Genomic DNA, 22,108 nt, shown 5'->3' on the forward strand with positions numbered 1-22,108 from the left:
AAAAAAAAAAAATAAATTAAAACCTCAGCATTCTTTAATGCTGATTTTTTATTATTTCTTTTTAACCACCTTTTAAAATATTTTTGTATAGCTATTAAATGCTTGCTTGCACTGGCATCTGGACATTCACATCTGGTATAGGATCTCATGGTGTTACATGGTTTGTAACTACAGAGAGAGGTATCTGCCTACAAATGATTTGCAATGAGACCTCAAAACAAAGCAAGAGGCTCACAGTGACAGCATGGAAGAGAAGGGTTACAGCAGGACCAGAGGTTAGGGATAGATATCTTAGACTCCCTTGAGGATGAGGTCTTCTCCTCCTCACCTCTGTGCATCTTCCTCCTCTACTGTTCGTGTTGTCCTTCTCCTGGCTGTGAGAAAAGCAGCTGTACCCCTGGCCAAGGGGGATTTCATGAAGGCACATGGGTTACAGTGAGCGTTGTAGAAGCAGGGCACTTGGTTCAGGATAGTTACAGTTATCAATAGTCTTTGCCTTGTGGTATGGGACATGCTGTCACTAGGTATGATAAAAAATGGAAGGCTATATTGATTTGAAAATGAACTCATAAATGGGAAAAAATATTTAAAAAATAAGTTAATGAAGCATTAAAATTATGTTTATCAAACTCATCCTTAGTTGTTCTCACTCTTTTGCTAAGCAAGCATTAAGCTAACATGAATGGTTCTCTTTTTCTTCTGTTTTGCAAGATAGATGATGCTGCCACCTCTCCTGTCTCATCTCTCTTTGCAGTCCCACTTCTCTGTCCCAGCAGGAGACTTTTCTTCTGTGTCATCTCAAGACTCTTTTCCTGCTTAATGAATCTTTCTTTTTTCCTTTGTTTGGATGTGAGCACAACACATACTACTGATGTGGGTTACTTCATCTTCTTCCCTCATTTCTGCTCATAGTTACGTGATTTGCATTTCTAAGGAATACTCCAATTAATCTATTTTCTTGGCATCAGCCTACTATATAAAGTTGGTTAAAAGTTATGTATTATCTAATGAGAAATATATTAAAAATTCCATCTAAGATAAATTATTATAGTCTAACTGTGAGCGTGATGTGCTCACCAAATACGAACATGTTTGACTTCTAACCTGTCTCACATCTGCTTTGCCTAGAAAGGCATTGAGCACTTGGTGTTTGCTTTGCACAGTGGAAACTCTAGTCTGAGTTAGTCCTTAGCCAGCATCTTCAAATGGCCAGACCCAATATATTAATAATTGAGTTCAACTCAGATCTCAAAGAGCAAAGAAGGTTTCTGAGGGGCAGGCAAAATCACTGCGGTATTAACAGCTAAAAAACAAACAAACAAACAAACTAACTAACTCTACAGGGAATATTTGCAAGGAGATTTTTGTGTTCAGATGCTTAGAAATAGGTCAGGCCTGAAACAGATGTCCATCCACCCCATGCCAAAATTTCTGCAAGGCACATGCCATATGCAAGGCTATTTTAGGATTCTTTTTCTTTTTTTGTTAACTCAAAAAAAATCAGTAGTAGTGGCTGTCCGAGGAGAGTTCTCATAACAGCAGATCAATAAGATTTACAATGGTGGGAGATGGGCAGCCATATAATGGTAGGTGTTGAATAGCCACACTTATAATGATGAAGTGAGGGGTGACTTTACTTAAATAATGGTAGATGACATCTTAAATAAGAGCTACTCTTTTCCAAATGGCTCTGTGGGTAGCGAGTTTTCTTTTTGAGCACTGTTTGGGTGTCTTGCTTTGGCTCTGCATACCTGCCTGGCTATGAACAAATGGAAGCTGGAATAGCTAATGACTCATCTCTCTGCCTTTATTTACAGGAAGATCAGCAAGGCAAAAATAATGTCGTATCATTTTCATTAAGCGATAGTGAGGAGAAAACACTGCATTAAAAAGTGCTAAGTTTGGAAGCTTTTTATTCCCTTAAAGGGAATAAAGGTTTGTGCCCTCATTTTAGTGCAGCTTCTCTACCTGCTCGTTGTGCAGTGGAGACTCAGCACTACAAAGTGGCTTCTGTGCCTTCCTTTGTGGGTATGCACAGGGAGGTTTGACTCCTTTGCAAGTCCCTTGAGTTACTGTCTGAATTGGAGATATTTGATCTGTAATTCATTGTTAAGTAGGCAACTGAGGATAACAGGGTTCAAGCAGTGTACATATCTTTTCTTGGTCCACTGCAGAGGGCAAGTGATTCTGCAGGTGAAACCAACCCAGCTCTTCATTGTTCTGAGATTTGGGTTCTTTTCTTGAAGTGAAAGGAAAAAAAAAGCAGAAGGACATTTCTGAGCTTCTGTAAGCCTCACACAAACAAGTTAATGGCCCTGCAGGCTGTGCAAGGTCTGAATTAAGTGGGGAGTTGAAGTGAGGGAAACCAGAGCAGCCAGTGAGGTCAGGGAGGCAGCAATGCCCTGTCTGCCCTTGTGTTATTGAAGGGAGAGCTAACGCTCCCGCGGGAAGTGACTGCAGGCATGCAGGAATGTGCTCGGCTCTGCAGCAACAGGGACCCCGAATAGGTGCCTTTCACCCCCCAGGGCAGGGATGTCAAGTGGTATGGTGTGCCCGCCTGAGCGCTTCACGTCAAGCACTCATTCACATCTGTGTGCTTTGGAAAACCAAAAATAACATAAAATAGAATACACAGTATTCATAATGAAAATCTAAAATATTAGTCGCTTCTGGGAGCTCCTAAGTAAACTGCCTGGTATGCCGCTAAGGAAAATATTTTATTTTACATTTGTAACTGCTGCCATTGACAATAAAATTGCTTGAAATATAAAATAATGGCAGTGTGTTGCCTACCATAACAGAAACTATAAAAGGTGTTGGCCTTTAGTACGCTTTAATGGGTGCTCTGCAGAGGAACTGACACTTCCATTTATTAAATTGTAATTGTCCAAAATAGATCCTGCTTTTTCCCTCCCAGTAGATTGAAGCCTAGTATATGTTAATTGTGCTGGCTCTTCTCCTGGCGTGACACCTTGACAGCTCTTGTCAGCTTTTAAAAGTTCTTCCCTTATGAAAACTGTACTTCTACTGGTTATTCTCCCATAATGGCCTTGCCACTCATCTCTTCTCTGTTTTTTAATTCTGACATCAAAGTTTATGCTTAGCGTTGCCCCCTGACAGGAGAGCGTTCTCTAATGACTAGTGGTAGGTCACAGAAAGAATAAAAAAAAATTAAATCCAGCATTTCAGTTTGCAAGTGTATGCCTGGGGCACTTGCTTTACCAAGTCTCAGGTATTTGCTCTTCATTAAAGAAATGAGGTTGTACAGTAAACTGATTTATTAGCTCTACCACCCAGTGCTCTCATCTCATCAAATCTCACACTGTGCAGGACTAGAGCATCTCGTAATTTCTAAAAAAAGAGCACTAATTAACATTTATGTGCTAGAGGACTTGATGGTGCTTCAACGGGTGACATTTTTTCCTTTGAGTTGGTATTGGAGCAATATAATTGCGTTGCCAGAGTTGCTTCCTTCAAGATATAAAACCGAGACCTTGACCACCCCGATAATTGCAGTTCCAGGACTGCTTCCTTAGGAGACAGTGTGGTAACTCCAGCTATGCACTGGCCAAAATCCAGGCAGGTAATTAGATTTTGTTACATTAATACCCCCTGCAGCTTCAGCTGACGATAGTGGCTTCTTCTCTTCCCATCCTCACCCTTCGGTGTAGTCGGTGTCCACTGTCAGGCAGAGAGGGGTTGTGTTTCATTGATGAACAGCGTGGTATGACTGTAGTCCTCAACACCAGCACCTGGAAAAGAATAAGAAGCAATTGTTACACTGTAGAACTCGTAGCTGTCAGAGACATAGCTTTTGGGTAAGGAAAAATACTACTCTCTGTATGTGAGTACTTGAGTCACCAGTTTCTGCATTTGGGTTACATTTCAGCAGATGAACAGTGCAATTACCTCAGCACTAATCAGATCCCATTGAGGGGGAATGCAAGGTAAAGGCAATGCTTTTGCTTCTGCTTGCTGAAAATGTGGTAGCAGAATATTATTTGGGAGACTCTGATGTGGTTTGGTTTGATGTGGTGTTTTGTTTTGTCTTTCCGATGGCTACTCTGATGTGCCCTTGAATCTGAATTCTCCCCCTGACCTGCAAGATGGTGAAGGTACGATAATGTGGAGAATGCACAGTAGTTGGGAGAGGCCAATAAACTGTTCCTCTTCAGGTTGTTGATTCTGAAGTATAATAGCCTCTGTTAAGATGGTGTAATTAACAGTTTTATTATGTTCAGGATCTTCAACAGTGAAAAATCAGTAGTAATTAGAGGTTCATTTTCACGTTCCATTTGGGCTCAGCCTGGAAAACCAAGCTGCCAACTCTGACTTCCCGAAGAGCAGGGACTAGAAAGACCAGTTCTTAGAAAAGATTATTATCTCCCCATGTTCTCCCATTATCTTTAGGATTAAGAATGAGAAAATGGAAGATATTTCCATCGTAAATCCAATTCAGAGGGCCATTATAAAAGACTAAAAATAGTTGAGGAGCTGTACAAGAGGAAGGATCAACTAATTTAAATGTGAATAAGCATGAAAAGTAACATGACTTAATCTTTCCTTAATTTTACATCCCATTGGCCATTTATTTGCTGCTGGTGGATAAACTCCTCTGTAACACTGTGAATTCCTCCCAAGAGGGAGAGGCAACGCTTTCTTGGCATTGAGCAGAAATGTGGACACAGTTTGCAGATGTGCTGTGTACAGGACACCAGCTGGCGTCTTGAGGGTCAGCAGAAACTTCAAACAGAATGATTTATTGTTAGTGATACTGCCCCAGGCAGAAGTGAGAGTTCACATCATCAAAGTGACGTGTACTCTTTGTAGGCACAGGAGATTCGTTCCACAACATCTGTCAAAAGAGGAAAGCAAGGTGAAGCTGTGCTAACATATCTGCTTATAAGAGTGTGAGGCTGCTACCTGTACGAGGACTCTTTGTTGCCTTTTGGGAAACACTAGATCTGGTTTCACTAGTATGAAGCGCTGTGGACTTTCATTGCTTAAATGTACACATGTTTGATGAAGAGACCAACCTTGTGCTTGTGTTAGATGCAGCTGTGTGTATGCAGTATCTCAGGGCAGGCTCTGAATTTCTCACAGAAAGCTAAGTATCCAAACGTGTTCGGTGATTTTGTTCTTACACTTCACCGACTTTCACCTGTTGAACACAAGTGTATCAGAGTTTGAAGTTTAAAGCTACAGAATATTGATATTTTAATACAAGAGGTACTAAAAATGTGCAATTTTACTTAAGCAGTCCTCATACTTTGTTTTTAGTGTTCATTTTTCAGTGCAATCATTAGTATACATTTTGAAAGGCTATCAGTATAAAAGCTGGTTTTCTTCCACAAAGATAATTATTTGCAATTTTTTACCTAGGATCTGATTACCTCTCTTAATTTTTAGAGACAAAAGTGCTAAAACCCCAGCATAAGATGTTAATTCAAGGAAGGCTCAGTTTATCCCTGTGCTATAAAGTACTACACATTAGTAAGATTTGGTGAGGATAGAAAACACCATATAACTGTTACAACCAGCTTATTAAAAGTAAGTAGATACTACTTTAGTTCCATCGTCAGTGATCTTTTAGCAACTTATTTCTCTTAATGCAAATTGCTCTAATTTGGGCAGAGTGATCAAGAAAGTGCTTTAGTTGCCTGCTAGCAGCTTCTCTGGGGACCTGATTCCTCAAAATTCGGGAAGGTCCTACCAAGTCCACATGTGTGTTTTGGTGCACAAACCAAGCTCTGGCGCTGCCTTTGCAGGATGGCAAAACGGAAAATGGTACTGAAGGAAGTTCTGTGTTTGTCTGTCACATCATTCAAAAATGTTTTGAGAGATGAAGCTGAACCATACTCCTGCCTTACGTTAGCAATGATCTATGACGTTTCTGATCTATAACTAATCCTCACTAATAAGCACCTCTGTGCCTCTGCAATAAGAGAAAACAACGTGACATATGTCATGTAGATTGCAGCTCCTTCTAAATATTCTCAAATCAGAAACGATATCAAGTATTGGTACTGTTCAATGTTTTCCATGGCAGCTGCTTCACACTAACGCGATCTGACAGGCAGGGTTTGAAGTATAGGCTATTTTGTTTCACAACTGGGGCTGTACAGTAAATCTGAGCCAGAGCCAGCGATCGTGTGTGGATCTCCTGATTGTCTTTGTGTGAAGCATGTTTGGCCGATGCCTTCCCCCAACTGCAAATGTGCTCACCACCTGGAGTACCATCATTTATTTGCTGATGTAGCCTGGTTTTGTGGCACATCGGTAAGGACAGTAGGTCTCACAGCTTATATACTGCATAATAGCAATAATGCCATTCTCTGTTGAATTGCATGTTTTTATTGTAAATAGAAGACATTTTGATGTGTGTTTATTTGTGTTAGAGGTAAAAGTGATTTTTTTTCGGAAGTGTTCTAAGCTTTGGAACTTGAGAAATTTTCTAAGGCTTTCTGAGTCTTTCTGTGCTGATGTAGTTGCATCCTACACAAGCAGGCAAGAAACACTTTGGTGGGGTGATAATTTGATGAATGGATTCAATATTTTCATAAAGGATGAGTCACTTTTATTCCATTAAGAAAGAGAATTCCAACAATATATCCAAGATCTGACGACGGAAAAAAGTGTTGCTTGTATGAAGTTGTTTTGTTCTAAATTTCCCTAAGCAACTTATGTGGCAATTTTGAAGAAAAAAAATAAATAAGGAGAGGCGGGTAGAGAGGAAAAGACAGGCAGGGAAAGACAAGTTTCTTACAGATTATTTTTTTCTATCCCAGCTCAAATGGTACTACAGCATACTGCTAAGAGACCTTGGAACAGTAGTGTAGAAATCCTAAGGCAGAAGTAACATTTTAAGGCAAATCTACTTCTAGGGAAGTTGCGAAGGCTGAAGACAAGTATCTGAAATATCTAGGTTTCCATGGGAGATAACTTGTGGAGAAAACAGCCACATTTTTGGTGGGATAGAAGGAAATGTAATTATTTGCTTCTGTACTTCTATAGCTATCCATAGGAATAGAGGTAGATAAAGAAATTTGAACCCAAATTTATGGAAAAGTTTTCCTCTGTTCTTCATTAAAAACGCATGTAAGATTTTTTAGAAAGAAAGAGATTTGTGTAGCTGACAAAATTATAAAAACAACTCAGAACCAGAAAAATATGGTGATCACCCAGATGGGTCTCCTGCCAAGGTAAAGACCAACGAAAGATACCTCTTTCAATGGAACAGGGTAAATCTCATGCAAAAGTAGAGAATCTGTAAATAGGTATTAATTGTGGAATGCTGTAGCAATGCTTTGGTAGTGCTTGAGGTAAGAAGTTTGTTTACAGGGCTGAGAGTTCTCAGAATAGGATTATTTTTTCTGGTCTTTTTAAGAGAAGTGAGGCATAGCTCTTGCCAGTAGTTGCATAGTAGTTTCGTTTCTTTGGGTTTGCTGTAGGGAAAGAGAGTAAGGCACTTTTTTTTCTTTAAATTCCTTAAACAGTTACATTGACCTTGAGATGATAAAGCTTCTGCTCTTATTTTCCATTTTCTGTGACAGCATTTTATCCAGAAATACCTTCACAATGAGTATAGACATTTTAAATCTGTCTTCTGCTGAGATATACAGAAGGTCCACCTAGTTAATTGCCCCTGTTATTAATGTGTCAGATAGACAGAATTTTATGGGTTCCTTTTTCTTCTTTTCATCAAAGCCTGACCATATAGCAGTTCAGATTTCAGAGTTCAGCACTATAGGTAGTGCTTCATGCTGTCTTCCTCATGCAATGCTCACCTGTTGATCAGAACCTATACTGTGAGAGTGGATGTATTTTTATCCTGGCTGTTGTTTTCAGAAAGAAAATATTAAAAAGGATATTGTCAATTTTCCTTAGGAACTGCTTTCTGCCTTTAAGAATGTGGACTGAGATTTGGGTATGTTTCAATTTGATAATAAGCTTTACATTATTAGTTAATTATTGTTTTCATTAATTTCCTAACGATTCTTAATCAAGGGCAAATTATCTCCTGAAAGGCTGGTGTGTGATTGAGGCAGGGGAATATTGCTGTGAACTGCTTCTGGGTTACATAAATCAGGAGGCTGGACCTGCTATGCTGACCATCAACTCTGTCATGTGTTCAGCCAGTTCTCCAGGCTGAGTCACTCGACCACACAACCAACCAAACACACCTGATGTGCAAAGCCAAGAATTTGTTGTTAGTATAGCTGAAGTCCTAGCAGCCTACTGAAAGAGTTATCTTTAGGTCAATTACAGTGCTGCTCGTGCTTATAGTCCAAATTATCCAGTTACAGGAGGTCATTCCTGTTGATGACACAGATACATGTAGGCTTTCCTGGTGTCTGATCCTTTTTCAGAGGTATGGTCCTCCTGAGAAGAAAAGGGCATGATGAGGTTTTTCATGTGGGGGAGTGTGATGGTGATACTGGTGTTTTCTACTTCCTTTTAACCAGGAAGGAGGTGAAGTTTGATGCTTTCTCCTCGCTCTGAGGTCTGTTTGGGATCATATTTTAATGTATTGACTAACAAAAATATGTGCTCCAGTGGTTACAAATTGCATATTGTAGTGAAATTTGCTTTATATATAGTGTGTCTTACGTATTCTGGGTGATTTTTCTTTTTATCTCTTAAACCCAAATTTTTTGCATATTATAAAGTTGCATTCCTTTAGCAAGCAGTAATTAAACATTAGTGAGTTGTTTATAGTCCTGGGACCGTGGTATCATCCCATTCCTTCCACATCCAAGGCCTTTGCTATGACCTTGTATTGGCCTTTTGGAGTCTGTGTTACAGTCCTAGTTTCCCCCAGCAGCCTCCAAGCTGTGCTCTACTGATAACTTAATATTTTATTAACACAGTGTGGTGACACATACATCCTTGCTCTACAGTTACTAATATTTCAGTCTGCAAAAGCAATAATGCCATAGAACACACACATAAATAGAGACATGTGTTCTCATAACCATTTACTACCAACATCTACTACTCATGTTAATGTTAGCTGTATGTTATCAAAGTTAATTTACAACGCATTTCATTTGCATAGTTGAAGATGAAAATGTAGGTCAAATTACAGTATTAATTCATCTTCCCTTGCAAGATGCAGTCTTCATATATGTTAATTTTTTTCTTTAATCTTATGTTTTTCTCAGAGGAGGCTGTATGAATAGTGTTAAGGGTTCGGTTAAGGATTTGTCTGTGCCAGTTAGCCGTGGCTGCAAGATATGTGTCAAAATTTGAGAAAGCCCATTCTTGTGTCAGTTTTTGTTGGTCAAATTTTATATATTATTTGAAGAAGCTTATCATGGTTCTGTTATAATCTCTGGCAAGGACCAGATCCTGCTGTTGAGCAGCAGTTTGTGAATAGAGGCTTTGAACGGCTCAGTGATCCACTATAAAACTGATACAAGAAAGTGATTGTGATTTAGCTCTGACATAAAGAATTAAAATAGAGTTCACTTTGAGGGAATTCATGTATCTCCTTCAGCCCATCACAGATACTAGAGTATACTTCAAGGATTATGGAAAATATCCTTTAGAGAACCTGACTCTAAATATTAATTCCTTCTTTTCAGTCATTGTGCACATTGTAGAGACTGGAAAGATTTAAGATTTGGTAGGTTCCTTTCATTCTCCATGGCATTTTTTCCTAAATTGTCAGTGACCAAAGAGGCTGAAAACATAAACTAAAAATTTCTGCTTATAATGTGTTGTAGAAAGGGTGTTGTGTCCTCCTTCAGTGAAGAGAAGGAATAATTGGAATAGCAGAGAGATCCTACAGAACTTCAGTGTTGGAGACCCAGTGAACTGTTTTGACCAAGGTGGAACTCTGGTAGATCACAACAGACACCAGTTGGAGGGCACTGGAGTGAAGAATTGTTGGACGAAGTCTTCAAGATCTCAGAGCTGCCAAGGATGTTATTCATGCAGAAAATATCAGAACAGTCTCCAAAATAATCAGAGGACAGCTTTAACAGCTGAACCATCCAACACTTGTATGTTGATGGAGTCATCCATTTTGTGGCCTTATCTCCCACTAGAAAGTCATTCTAAAAAGAAATTTAATATTCCCTCTCCAAAGAGGTGTGGAGATGACCTTTCTCTGAAAGGAGTTCTTGGTGAGGAAGTCATTGCTCCCATAAAATGATTTGTGGAAGATGAATGCTGCTCAAACAGCGACTTTTCCAATCTGGAGCTTTCCAGACAGAGTTTAGATGGGATGTTGTGGAGCTCTCATAACTGGCCAGAGAATAAAGCAGGCATCAACATTTAGCCCTCAATGACTGAAGTATCAGGAGGCAGTGCCTCACTGAATGAATATTTTGGTTGCAGCAGAACTGTCAGACTTGAAAATATTTGATGTGCTATGCTCAGAAAGAGTATTCTGGGTGGTTAAACTTCACTGCTGGAGCAAAAGGACAGTGGCAGATAATGCCGTTGGACCAGAGAACGACACATGTTACCTGACACAGTCGGTGCTGGGTTGTCCCTCTGGAGCAGCCAAGAGGACCTGTGGCCTTCTTGTCTTCCCAGAAAGTGGAGTTGAGCCCTTTTGCCTACAGCATTGCCCTTTTCTCCAGCAGCTATTGGAACAACCATTTCTTGACAGTATTTAACATGTTACATATGTGGTTTTTTTTTTAATTAGATTCCTAAATGGTGCAGGAGTGGGTGTAAAGTGAACCTTAAAGAAGTGATGTGAACCAGTCTTGTCTTTAACCTTTGTGACTGGGGAAACTCTCTTAAGTGTTGCTGAAAATTCCCATGGTGAATCTGCTGTCCCTGAACTCAGTGGTAGTTTCTCCATCGGCTTCAAGAGAAGTAGAATTAGGCCTAGAGTCATTAAAATAAATACCTTTAATTTAGAGATTAGCATATGTAGCCACTTCTCCAGATGTACAGCGTGTGTCAGCTTTATGTTCTTTTCATTATCTGGTGAAATTAATTTGATAGGTGAGATGCTAATTCTGTATTTCTGTGCTGTTTTCTTTGGTCTTGGCCTTAATATTTATGGCATATTCAGCTCATTTTTGCTGAAGCTAACAAAAAATATCCTACAGCTTGCAATAAGATCAGGCTGTTGTTATACATGTGGTTAGTAGCTATCATAGTGAAATATTCAGTATGCAATGCTCAGCAATTCTGTAGGCTTAAAACAATGTTATTGCACAAAGGCAACGCCACAGCCATTTAGTCAACTTCAGAAAACATAGTTATCTTAAAACAAAAGCAACAAAAGTCTTAATTTATGCTCCATAACCTGTTATTTGTCAAAGTCCTGGAGCCTTCTTCAACTGTAAGCCACAATGCTATCTGAATCCTGCAGCAGGGCATGCTGAAAAGGAGCAGAAGATGCACGGGCACCAGAATGTCAAATGAAACATGAGGTTTGCTGTGCTGGGAAGGGCATTAATCAGCACATAATGAAGAATGCTTCCGGCAGATAATTTCTGAAGGAAAAGCATTATAAAGAGTAGAAAGCAAGGAAAGATTTACTTTTCCTTCTATTGCTCCAGCATATATCTTTTTCAGTCACCTAATCAAGAGTAATTAGTAAGAACTTCATCAAAGATAACTAGCTTTTATGTATCTTACAGGTGCAAGTGTGCAAAGTATTTAACATTCTGATTTTCCTCATGATTTTGGAAAGAATTAAGTTTTCATTTTGTTTTCATTTTCATTTTAAGCTGAAGTTTCATTTAATTTTTCCACGTGAGCTTACATAGGAAAATCTAACTGAAATTGAGACACTTTACACAAAAGATGCTTCATATATGAGTATGAAATTTTCTCAAAAACTAGTTATGTTTCATGATAAAATAACTTCAGTTTTTGTATTACAAAAGTAGAGAAGACTTTTCAATTCAAGAAGAATTTTCAGTTGTATAGTGTAATACATATATTTCATATATTTTTTTTAGGAACTGCATGTTAAATCTGGTTCAGCTGTTCTTTTTTGCAGGCTACACAACAAACTAAACTACTGTGCAATGCTCAAGTGTGCTCGCAAGCAAGTTACAGTTGTTTGTGAACATTTGCTTTTAACAAGGGCAAGTGCCAGATTTTGCACCTGGGGCAAGATCTGTCTTTGTCATGAGGTGATCCTGCCACACTTCCGGCTGCCATTTTGAGCCCTGAGGTGATCCTGGGACACAGCAACCCTAGCTGTACATACAGGCTGGGCAATGAGATCTTGAGAGCAGTTCTGTGGAGAGAGATCTGGGGGTTCTGGTCGACAGCGAGTTGAACATGAGCCAACAGTGTCCCTGGCAGCCAAGAGGGCAACTGTGTCCTGGGTGCATCCAGCACAGCGCTGCCAGCCGGGCAGGGAGGGGATTGTCCCGCTCTGCTCCGCACTGGTGCGGCCTCACCTGCAGCGCTGTGTGCAGGGCTGGGTAACACAGGATAAAAAAGATATTAAGCTAGTAGAGAGTGTCCAGAGGACGGCTGGGAAGTTGGTGAAGGGTTTGGAGGGGAAGCCGTATGAGGAGCAGCTGAAGTCACTTGGTTTGTTCAGCTTGGAGGAGGCTGAGACCTCATGGCAGCTACAACAGGTGCTGAGCTCTTCTCTCTGGTGACCAACAATAGAATCCAAGGGAATGGCAGGAAGCTGTGCCAGGGAGGTTTAGGTTGGATATCAGGAAAAGGTTCTTCACCCAGAGGGTGCTGGATCACTGGAACAGGCTCCCCAGGGAGGTGTCATGGCCCTAAGCCCGACAGTGTTCAATAAGAGACTGGACAACACCCTCAGACACATGGTGTGAACTGTGGGGTTGTCATATGCAGGGACAGGAGTTGGACTTGATCCTTGTGGGTTCCTTCCAACTCAGGACATTCAATTCAATTTAATAAATCAATTCATTTAAGGTTAATAAAAAACTCCTTAATCATGAAGAATCTCATCTTCTTATCACACACCTCCCTTTGGGTCCATGATGGGCAGGTTAAACAATCCTAAACTTCCTTTCCTTCGTAAGTAATCCCCACTTTCTCCTCAGTTTGGGATGATGCTCTTGACAGTGCTGGAAAAAGAGCATAGTTTCACCTCAACGGAATCTACCTATTCAGCAATATTGTGGGCTCTGAGGACTTGCTATTTTTAAATCCTGCATGTATTAATATCTATGTGTCTCTGTGTTAGAATTCTTCTAATATTAAAAGACCATCAGGAGAGTATGGCTGCGATTCATGGTAGAAATAGGAGAGGAAAAGGATTGTTCACAATGTGCATGTTCCTTGTCATTTGGAGAGCTCCATATCTGATCATATAAAAAGTGGTTCTGTTGCAAATTTGTGGAGTGCTCAGTTTTTAAGAAAAGGTTTAAATTTTGCAGCTTAAAGCGAGATGCACAGTGCTATAGGCAGAGGGAGTTAGAAGCAGGTTATAATTTGCTACAAGTGGAAAATTATTCACAAGACAGCAGGAGATCAGTGTTATTAAAGGCCAAAGTGAGTGGCCACTGTCATCTATACATGGGTAAGTGAGGAGATGAGCTAGCTCATAAGACAGAAATCATAATAACAGTGTTTGGAAGGAGTCACTGGCTTCCTGGTCACCAACATGAGATCACTGAGTCAGATAGGGCTCTTTTCAGCCATATCATGAATTTCTGCAGGGTTGGAGATGCCACAGCCCCCTTGGTAACACACCACCCTAGCAGGGAGTTTTCCCCACCAGTAGCAAGAAGTGACTCCATCTGCTGTGCAACTCTCCCTCAAGCGGTTGTAGGTTGCTAGTAAAATTCCCCCATTCCTCTTCTATTACAGGAACATAATATAACAATTAATTCCATACTGGCAGCATGAAAAAAGTGTGTTAGTGTCTTCCTTAGTCTACTTATTTGAGTGGTTGAATTACTAATTTCATTGAGAAACCCTGACATTTCTCCTTTGTGTTGAAATATCATGCCTTGTTTAACTTCTGCTAAGGAAGGCCTGTAGCACTAACAGGGCAAGTTCTTATATATAGTTTTTTCTTGGGGTTTTTATTTTTTTTTAATAACGTTTACAGATGGAATTTTTTTTTCAATAATATGAAATGTATGGTCATGAAAAGTATGTAGAATTGCAGACCACAGCACAAGAGATGCTGTCCTGTCATGCTGCGTAAAGTCAAGGGGTCTCCAGTTGCAGAACAGTAAAATATATACACCTGCACAGACCACCAAAGACAGAGGAAATACTGTGTATTTCACATCTAAGTAACGAACGTTTTCTGCTTCAAATGGCATGTTACATTCCCCATTTGAGTGTTTACAGGTGTTACAGGAGTTCTGATCTACTCACTCATTATTTATAATTGATTAAGCTCAATCCTCTTTGCAAAAGGATACTAATCTTATTTGGTGTAACAAGTGTTTATCTGACGAGTATGTTGTTGCTCTGTTTGTCATTCCATAATTCACATAAAGAAGTAATAAAGCATCTCAGTTAACAGGGAGTATATCAACATGTAATATTCAGAGAAAGGGGAATAGCTTCAAGAATAATCACCGGGTGCTAAGAAATACTCATATTTAATCCCTGTATTAAACAGTAATTAGATTTAAAAACAAAACAAAACTGAATACAAGCCAAATAAAAACTTAATTGACAATTAAAAATATGTTTTATATAATATTCAGATTTAGGGAGCATAAATATTTAATTTGTTTTAAATAAATCCAAATGCCACTTTTATGCCACTTCCACAACAGCACTGAACTACCAACCTATGTTGCCCATGTTTAGGTAATCAGGAAATTTTTGAAGGGCAGGAGGGAGCTGCAATGGACTTCAGATTCTTTCAGGGTGAAAAAGGAGAATAGTCAGCACAGGAGCTGGAGAAGCTCGTGCTGGATTTTGGAGGCGCATGTAGAACTGAATATCCCACATCATCGTGGCCTCAGCCTGATGCTGCTGTTGCTGGGTGGGAAGGTGGAGGAGGAGCAGACTTGTGCCTTGGTCTCCTGCTCTGGCAGTTTCTTCACCAAAACCATCACCAATGCCTGTAGCCACAGCATTGCAGCCTCCTCGTCCTCTCTCTTCTGCTGGCAGCAGTTCAGCAGTTTAACTCCTCACCAATTACTTCACTGAGTTTCACCTTCCTTTACAGTCTCACAGTCCTTGTGCTACTTAAGCAGCAGCTGCATTTTCTATGTATGCGCGGTATAGACACGACAGTATGTCGGTTGTCTTTATGTAAAGTTATAGGAGTGAATTATGCAGTGGGATCTTTCCTTGATCACTTCTCTGCTTTCTCAAAGGTTCCCACATTAGCTGTGATTCTGTTACAGCTGATGCTTCAGAAGGGACTAACTTGAAAAAGGGCTATGACCAAAGTTTCAAGATGTAACACAAACACTTGCTATTTTAATGCTCAATATATGTAGCAGTAACCTTCTTATGCTATTTGGGCTGCAGCTTCAGATATTTCATAGAGAGCAATAAAAGGCTATGAGTTATTTTTAAAAGCTAACAATAGCATAAATTTATGATCCAATGACTGCTGGGAATATGGTCACTTTTCCTGATAAAATAAAATAAAAAAAGACAATAAAGAAGCAAAATTTAATGATGTGGGTATTAAATTCTGTAGTTTTATACTTCAATTAATCAGAAAATGAATTTATGGTCTACGTATTTTCAGCATCATAAACTTGCACGTAATTTAATTGTTAATCTCAAGTCAAAAGCAAATTAGCATGATAATACCTGAACTGTACTGCCCTGAAATCCCTTGACAGGCATATTTCTGGCTCCCGCTATTATAGAAACTGTTCCGATTGGTTCTTGACCCTATTAAAGTTGTTCCTAGACAAGGGAGATAAGCTTTGCATGGGTAGTTTATGAGAGTTTCTCTGAATACACAGTCGCTAGATGATTTCTTTGTGCTGGGGAGGATGGCTGGTTTTTATGTGGGATGTCAACGCTACAGAGAGAGCCTGTATCAGTCTTAATGCTTGTTGTGATTTCCCCTTCAGTTTCTTAAACTTTTAACAAAGTTTCACTGTTTTTCATCGGAGTCAGTTCTGATAACATTAAATTATATGTTTTGAGGTATAAAATTATTTGAGGCTGGGATTGGGGGGAGAGGGAGGTTGGGGCAGGTATTATAATATTATAATATTCAGGTACGTTGTGTTTCACTGCTCAGCCTTTACATTCTTTAGTTGTCCTGGGCGTATTTATTAATTGATGTTTCCTCTATGTTTGGAAGACCTATTAGTTTGAAGTGGTGGTGTTTCAAGTGATTAAATCTTGAGTTTAAAGCAAAGAAAAAAAAAAACACTACCACTTTGCAAGGTGACAGAAGGCTTATGATAGTGATGCAACAAGTACACTTAATGCCCTAACACATCTTTGCTTTTGAGAGGCTTTGACCCACAGCGTTATTCAGGCACCTGGCTCCTGCAGCAGGATCTGGGCTTGTGGTTCCTGTATTACAAAACGCATGAAAGAATTAGGAAACCCTGCATGAACTTTTTGAAAAGCAGCATGCTGAAATTAACCGTCTAATGTGGTAAACGGGAAATGTAGACAAGGGTGAAGTAACCAGAAATGGGGTCTCACTGGAAGTCCACTTAGGATTTATCTGATTTATTTTATTTTATTTTATTTTATTTTTATTTTATTTTATTTTATTTTATTTTATTTTATTTTATTTTATTTTATTTTATTTTATTTTATTTTATTTTATTTTATTTTATTTTATTTTATTTTATTTTATTATTTTCTGATGGGAATCTTCCACAGCAAGCGTGAGGATACCTGAGCTGTGTGCCTCTGAGTGAAATGCAGCCACACCTGACTTTGGACTCATGTATAGTTTCATCCATGCATAGCTATATATGAGCTGGTAAAGCCTTCCTTTTCTTCTGGACTTGTGTACCTCATAAGGCTCAGCATGATGTAATGGGTGCGCCGTACGATTCCTGGCTGTGTTTGTTAGAAGTAGGTGGCATATTTCTGCTTCAGGCCCAGTGTTACAGTTAGGTTTGTTAAAATAATCCGGCCTCTGCCCAAGTGAAAACAGGATCCCATCGCAAGGCAGGAGAACCGGGGTCAGGCTTCCCATTGCTCTGGACTGGAGGAAATCATTTGCGACACTTCGGTGGTCCATGCTCTGCACAGTCCTATTGGCAGTACAGTGTATCAGGAGAACGATGAAGGTGCTTAATTCTCTTGGAGAAATGCAATTTAATTATTCATTGTGAACTGTTTGCTGAACTCTGCTTGCTTAGTAGGAACATGTTTTGAGCTGGTTCATAAGGAGAACAAAATACAGGAGGGAATCGCATTCAAAAACTGTATGACTGCCTGCTAATTATTTGCTTACTGATCCATGGAAGCAAACACACATAACAGGCATTAAACTAACAACTGAAGTTAGCATTGGTGAATAGCTCTACCACATGGAAATACTAAAATCTTAAGAAAAAAATACTTTTTAGGAATAAAGTACACTTGTGTCTTTATTCCTGTCATTTACTTCTAGCAGGTTTTGTGGGGGCTTCGTGATACTCAGAATGCATGGGCTAATGGCATTTTACATATAACAACTCCTTTTCATTTGCATAATACAAGCAAAACCAACAAAATGCAAGTATAAGGCTGTATAAATACAGTACTAGCTATACTATTAATACATAGTGCCAACAATCACTATCACGACTAAGTACCATAAGGGAATGCAGGTGATGATAGTTTATCAGATGGCTAAATAAAGACAAATAACTACAGTATCCAAAAATGGGGACACACATTTTCCCATTAAGTTGAATTTTATGCATAGGAAATAGTATTTTTGGAAACTGCCTAATCAGGTCTTAAACCAGCTTGCACCAGATACAGATTTTATGGTTTACAACTGAGAAAAGTTCTGCTCATAGTTATGTGCTGAATAAAGTCCTCAGGAGTTACCTAGGTATAATCCTTGAAGATGATAAAGCTCTTAGTGAAAAAGACTGAGATATGAGTTGTAAACAGAAAAAAAAAAATAATGTTGTATAACTGGTTCATATTATGTTAAGAAAAGTTTTCTGTACAGAAAGGGTCGATGTATTTGGCAGGAACTCTGACAGAAGGGGAGCTCTGGAAAGAGGGAGTCACCAGAAAGAGCAGACCATTTGACACAAAGGCTACGCACACAAAACCGCTGGACTCCTCTGTCTTACACATTGACACCCACTTGTAGCAATCAGGGAGAACAATTATATTGCTTATGATTTGTGAGCAGTTCTTCTGTACGAGAACTGGTATGTGCTAAACAGATAATGACTGATCCAGCTGACGAGAGGCTCAGATCAGTAGAATGATGTTTGGTTGGCAATGATAGACATGAAACACATCTTCTGTGCCTCCAAGATCACATAAAACCTCGTTTAGCAGCATTGTCCCTGTTCCCAGTGAGAGACCCTGCTTGCACCCTGAAACGTTGGAGTCGTGTTGACTTCGGCTCTCCTGATGGTGTGGAGCCCTGCTAGCTTTCAGCAGTAAGAGAAAAGGGGTCAAAATCTGGTCAGAATCAAATCAGTAATCATAATCATCCCAGTAATTACAGTAAAGTGCTGCTGCTGGAGGATGATTATGAATTTGTATACAGCTCAGCTTCTCCTTTTTAACCTTGTGAAAAAACAGCCTTTTTTCTCTCTTCTCTGGCTTTGTTGTGTACTTCTTTCCTTACACATTTGAGGGGGAAAAAAACTGAAGAATTATTGAACTCTACAAAACTGAAAGAAATCCTGTCTTTAAATGCCAAGGGCTGGAGGATGGGGAGGGGAAGGGAAACTTAATTTCTTCTCTGATATTCTGATGACTCAGAAGTCACCTATGAAATTAAATACGTAGAGTTTCACAAGTGGCTGATGGGCAGCAGAGTCAGCATCATACTATCTTTAGGAAAACAGGGATGCACAGATTTAAGAAAAGTTAAATGAAAATGATGCTTCACGTTCAAGCCTTTTTTCTTGGAAAAAAGTTGTTGTACTTTTGAGTGAATTTATAACCTTATAGTGTATTAGCACAAATTTTGATAACTCTATCTATGAAATATAAATGATAGAAGAAGTGATTATCTTTCAAATTATTTCTCTGTATCTATCAAGGATGTCTTCAAAGGAATATCCAGTCATTGGAAAAATAATGCATAAATTGAAAAGAGAGTAGTGCTCATTTTTCTTCAAGCATGTGTTTGTTTTCTCAGCATGTTTCTACATGTATGTTTCTTGGCATAAAATGGACTGCCAAGGTAGCATTAGCATCACCCAAAATGGCAAAGACAAATTCAGTGCGTACATGAATGATGTTAAATGAGAGATATTTTTCTGTATATAGGAAAAAAAAAAAAATCACAGAAAGGGGCACGATAAAAAATTGACAAGGAGCAAGAGAACAATGCTTATAAAGTTCTACTGACTCCGTTACATGTGTATCCAACATGTGCCTACCGGTAAAGGGAGAGCTCTCAATACCACTCAAGCAATTTAAAGTTAGAATTATTGCTTTTACAAACCCGCATGGGCCCTGTGCATGGCCAGCTGTTAGCTCTCAGACACTGAAACACTGGCAGGTTACTGAGTTCTGCCCAGAATCATCAGATTATGATCTCATAGGCTGATGTCATCTAGACTGTGAGCCACACTGGGGACACACTGAGCAATTGGGCAGTACACTGATGAGGTTTGGAACTTGCAGGAATACCTTTTGCTGACATGAAGGATTAGGAAGGTCTCTGCACACTGTCCTTTTGTGATATAAAGAAAACAAAATCCCCTTTTCATGTGGAGAATCAAAGCTGTACACTTTAACTTCCCCCTAAAGAAACAGGCTGGAGATGAAATCGAATGAGATGGTGGATCGAACCTCAGTGTCTGTGTAACTGCTCAGTGAGACACCAGCAAGAACAGGAAACAAGCTCTTCCCCAAAAGATCTTCCCATTGCAAAATCAAAGACCATGACATCCCTTGGGGATGGCCGCTGGGTCAGGACCCTTTAACATCTTCGGAAATGACCTGGTTGGCAGGACAGTGCGCTCTCAGGAGCTTTGCAGGTGATACCACACTGATAACGTGGCAGGGCAGGTCCAGGGGGACCTTGGTAGGCTGGAGAAAAGGGCTAACAGGGACTTACTGGAGTTCAGCAGTGGCAAATGCTATGCCCTTGGGTAGAAAAACTCAAGGCTCATACTGACTGGGGGATCAACAGGCTACAGAGCAGCTGTGCAGAAAAATACCTGAAGTGGTCTCATTATTTTTTATTACGATTTCAGAGAGCAGTCAGACTGTGGGGGAGGTTTTCGGAGGGGAGGCATGAGCAAAATTTTGGATGAACATTGCCTCATCTTACTGAGGCTGGTCTACATTAATCACAAAAGCTACTGTAAAATTTTCTAGGTTATCTCTAACCTAGCCAGCCTGTTTCAAGCATCTCTGTGTATTTCAGTTATTCACTTGAAATGTATGAGTGTATTGAATAGGTCACTTTGGTTAGGCTGAAAAATAATTCATGCCATGAGTGCTTACCAGAAAGTAACTGCCATGATAAATGTTTATCATCCCTGGGTTTTTTGTGTGTGTTGTATGACTATGTCTTGCAGAGACTGAAAGAACTGAAACAGAGGGAATTCGCTCGAAATGTAGCATCTAAGTCACGAAAAGATGAAAGGAAACAGGAAAAAGCCCTTCAACGTTTGCACAAGCTAGCCGAGCTAAGGAAAGAGACAACGTGGTAAGTGCCTAGCTGCTGAAACTTTAAAATTGCTTTAAAATAATCCCTCCATTATTAGCTGGTGCTGTGGGACCTGGGGCTGTTGGAGTCCCTTGGCTGGAGCCCCACAAATGTTTTTATGGCATTTTGAAGCAGTACGCGTACAGTAATTTGATTCACACTGTGTGCAGAAATGAATGTTTAACGTTGCTTTTTCAGTGGAGCTAAAATGACATGTATTTTTAGTTTTAAAAAGATGTGTTTCATATATATTTCATAAAAGCAGGCACACTGGTTGAAAGCTGAGTGAAGTAGGTCATGCATTTGCAGGCTGACACTACTTCATTGATGAGGTGAGGAACACAGTCTGTCTTTCTAGGATGTAACAGATCTCTGCAATTTAGTTTTCAAACTGCTCGCCTGGGAAAGCATCCAGAAATCTAGTTCTAGATTTCAATAGCTGTTTTTTTAATATTAAAAGGTAAGTGGTCCTTTTCGCCAGCTCAACAGAGTGTTTACCTCCCTCTGCAAAAGTGATTCCTTGCTAGTCATACATTTTAGTATCACATCTAGGCATATTGTTGAAGTTAATATTGAGCTTGCTAGTTATAACTGTATTCTCACTTAAATATGACACAGTTGTAACACTGACAAGCCACTGAAAATATATATATACCAGCTTTTCACAGTGGAATCTCAGGGGGAAAAAGCAAAGAAGTAGATGCTCAAACACAAATGTTTTGTTTTTATCCAGACTTCATCTCATCAGATGATCTTCCAGAGAAATCCAGCCAAGTTGTAGCTCTTGTTCAGTGGTAGTCTCTTTCTCCATAGTTTGGATGGTGGGCAGCATGCTGAGACAAAGTCTGTCTAAGCAGGTGGATGGGATGTGAATGTGGGGAAGTCTGTTTGACATGAGCAACATGACACCTCATTTTAATTTTTGTATCTTTTTATGATAACTCATGTAGAGACTCTTTCTCATCTGTCAGTTAACTGTCCACATTTAATACTTGAGGGTATTTGGTATTATTCCCCATAAACATACTGCAAAATCTGGATGTATCATATTTCAGGAGAAAGAGGAGCTTATTGTTTCCCTTTTTCCATGCTAGTGATCACAGATTTTGTGGGCTTCTGTTGTTTCTGTTTTGTCTGTCTGATTGTTGGGTTTTTTTGTTGTTGTTGGTTTAATATCCTTCTTCTACTTCCTAAAGGAGAATTTATCTCTGAGCTTTAATTCTCTATTTAAGAATTGCTGTTTACTACCACTTTGGATGCTTAGAGGTGTGGCACAGACAGACACACAGGATATTTTAAACTGGTATTTTCTAGATTGGTTTTGTAGAAGTCACCATTTTACTCTGTTAAAGAGAGGATTTGTGTGTGGAATTTTAATATATTTTTTAC

General features: G+C 39.5%; 1 protein-coding gene across 1 annotated transcript in view; it reads left to right on the forward strand.

The window, feature by feature from the left end:
- ZNF804A (zinc finger protein 804A) overlaps nucleotides 1–22,108 on the forward strand; it is a gene marked incomplete at its 3' end in the record, with an annotated part of 146,126 nt that overhangs the window by 119,709 nt on the left and 4,309 nt on the right. The window contains exon 3 of the mRNA XM_080347139.1: nucleotides 20,589–20,719. Coding sequence (XP_080203265.1) covers nucleotides 20,589–20,719 — 131 coding nt within the window. The remainder of the gene's footprint in view (nucleotides 1–20,588; nucleotides 20,720–22,108) is intronic.

Source organism: Nesoenas mayeri, assembly GCF_963082525.1.
Source record: "Nesoenas mayeri genome assembly, chromosome: 6".
Classification (NCBI taxonomy): Eukaryota; Metazoa; Chordata; class Aves; order Columbiformes; family Columbidae; genus Nesoenas; species Nesoenas mayeri.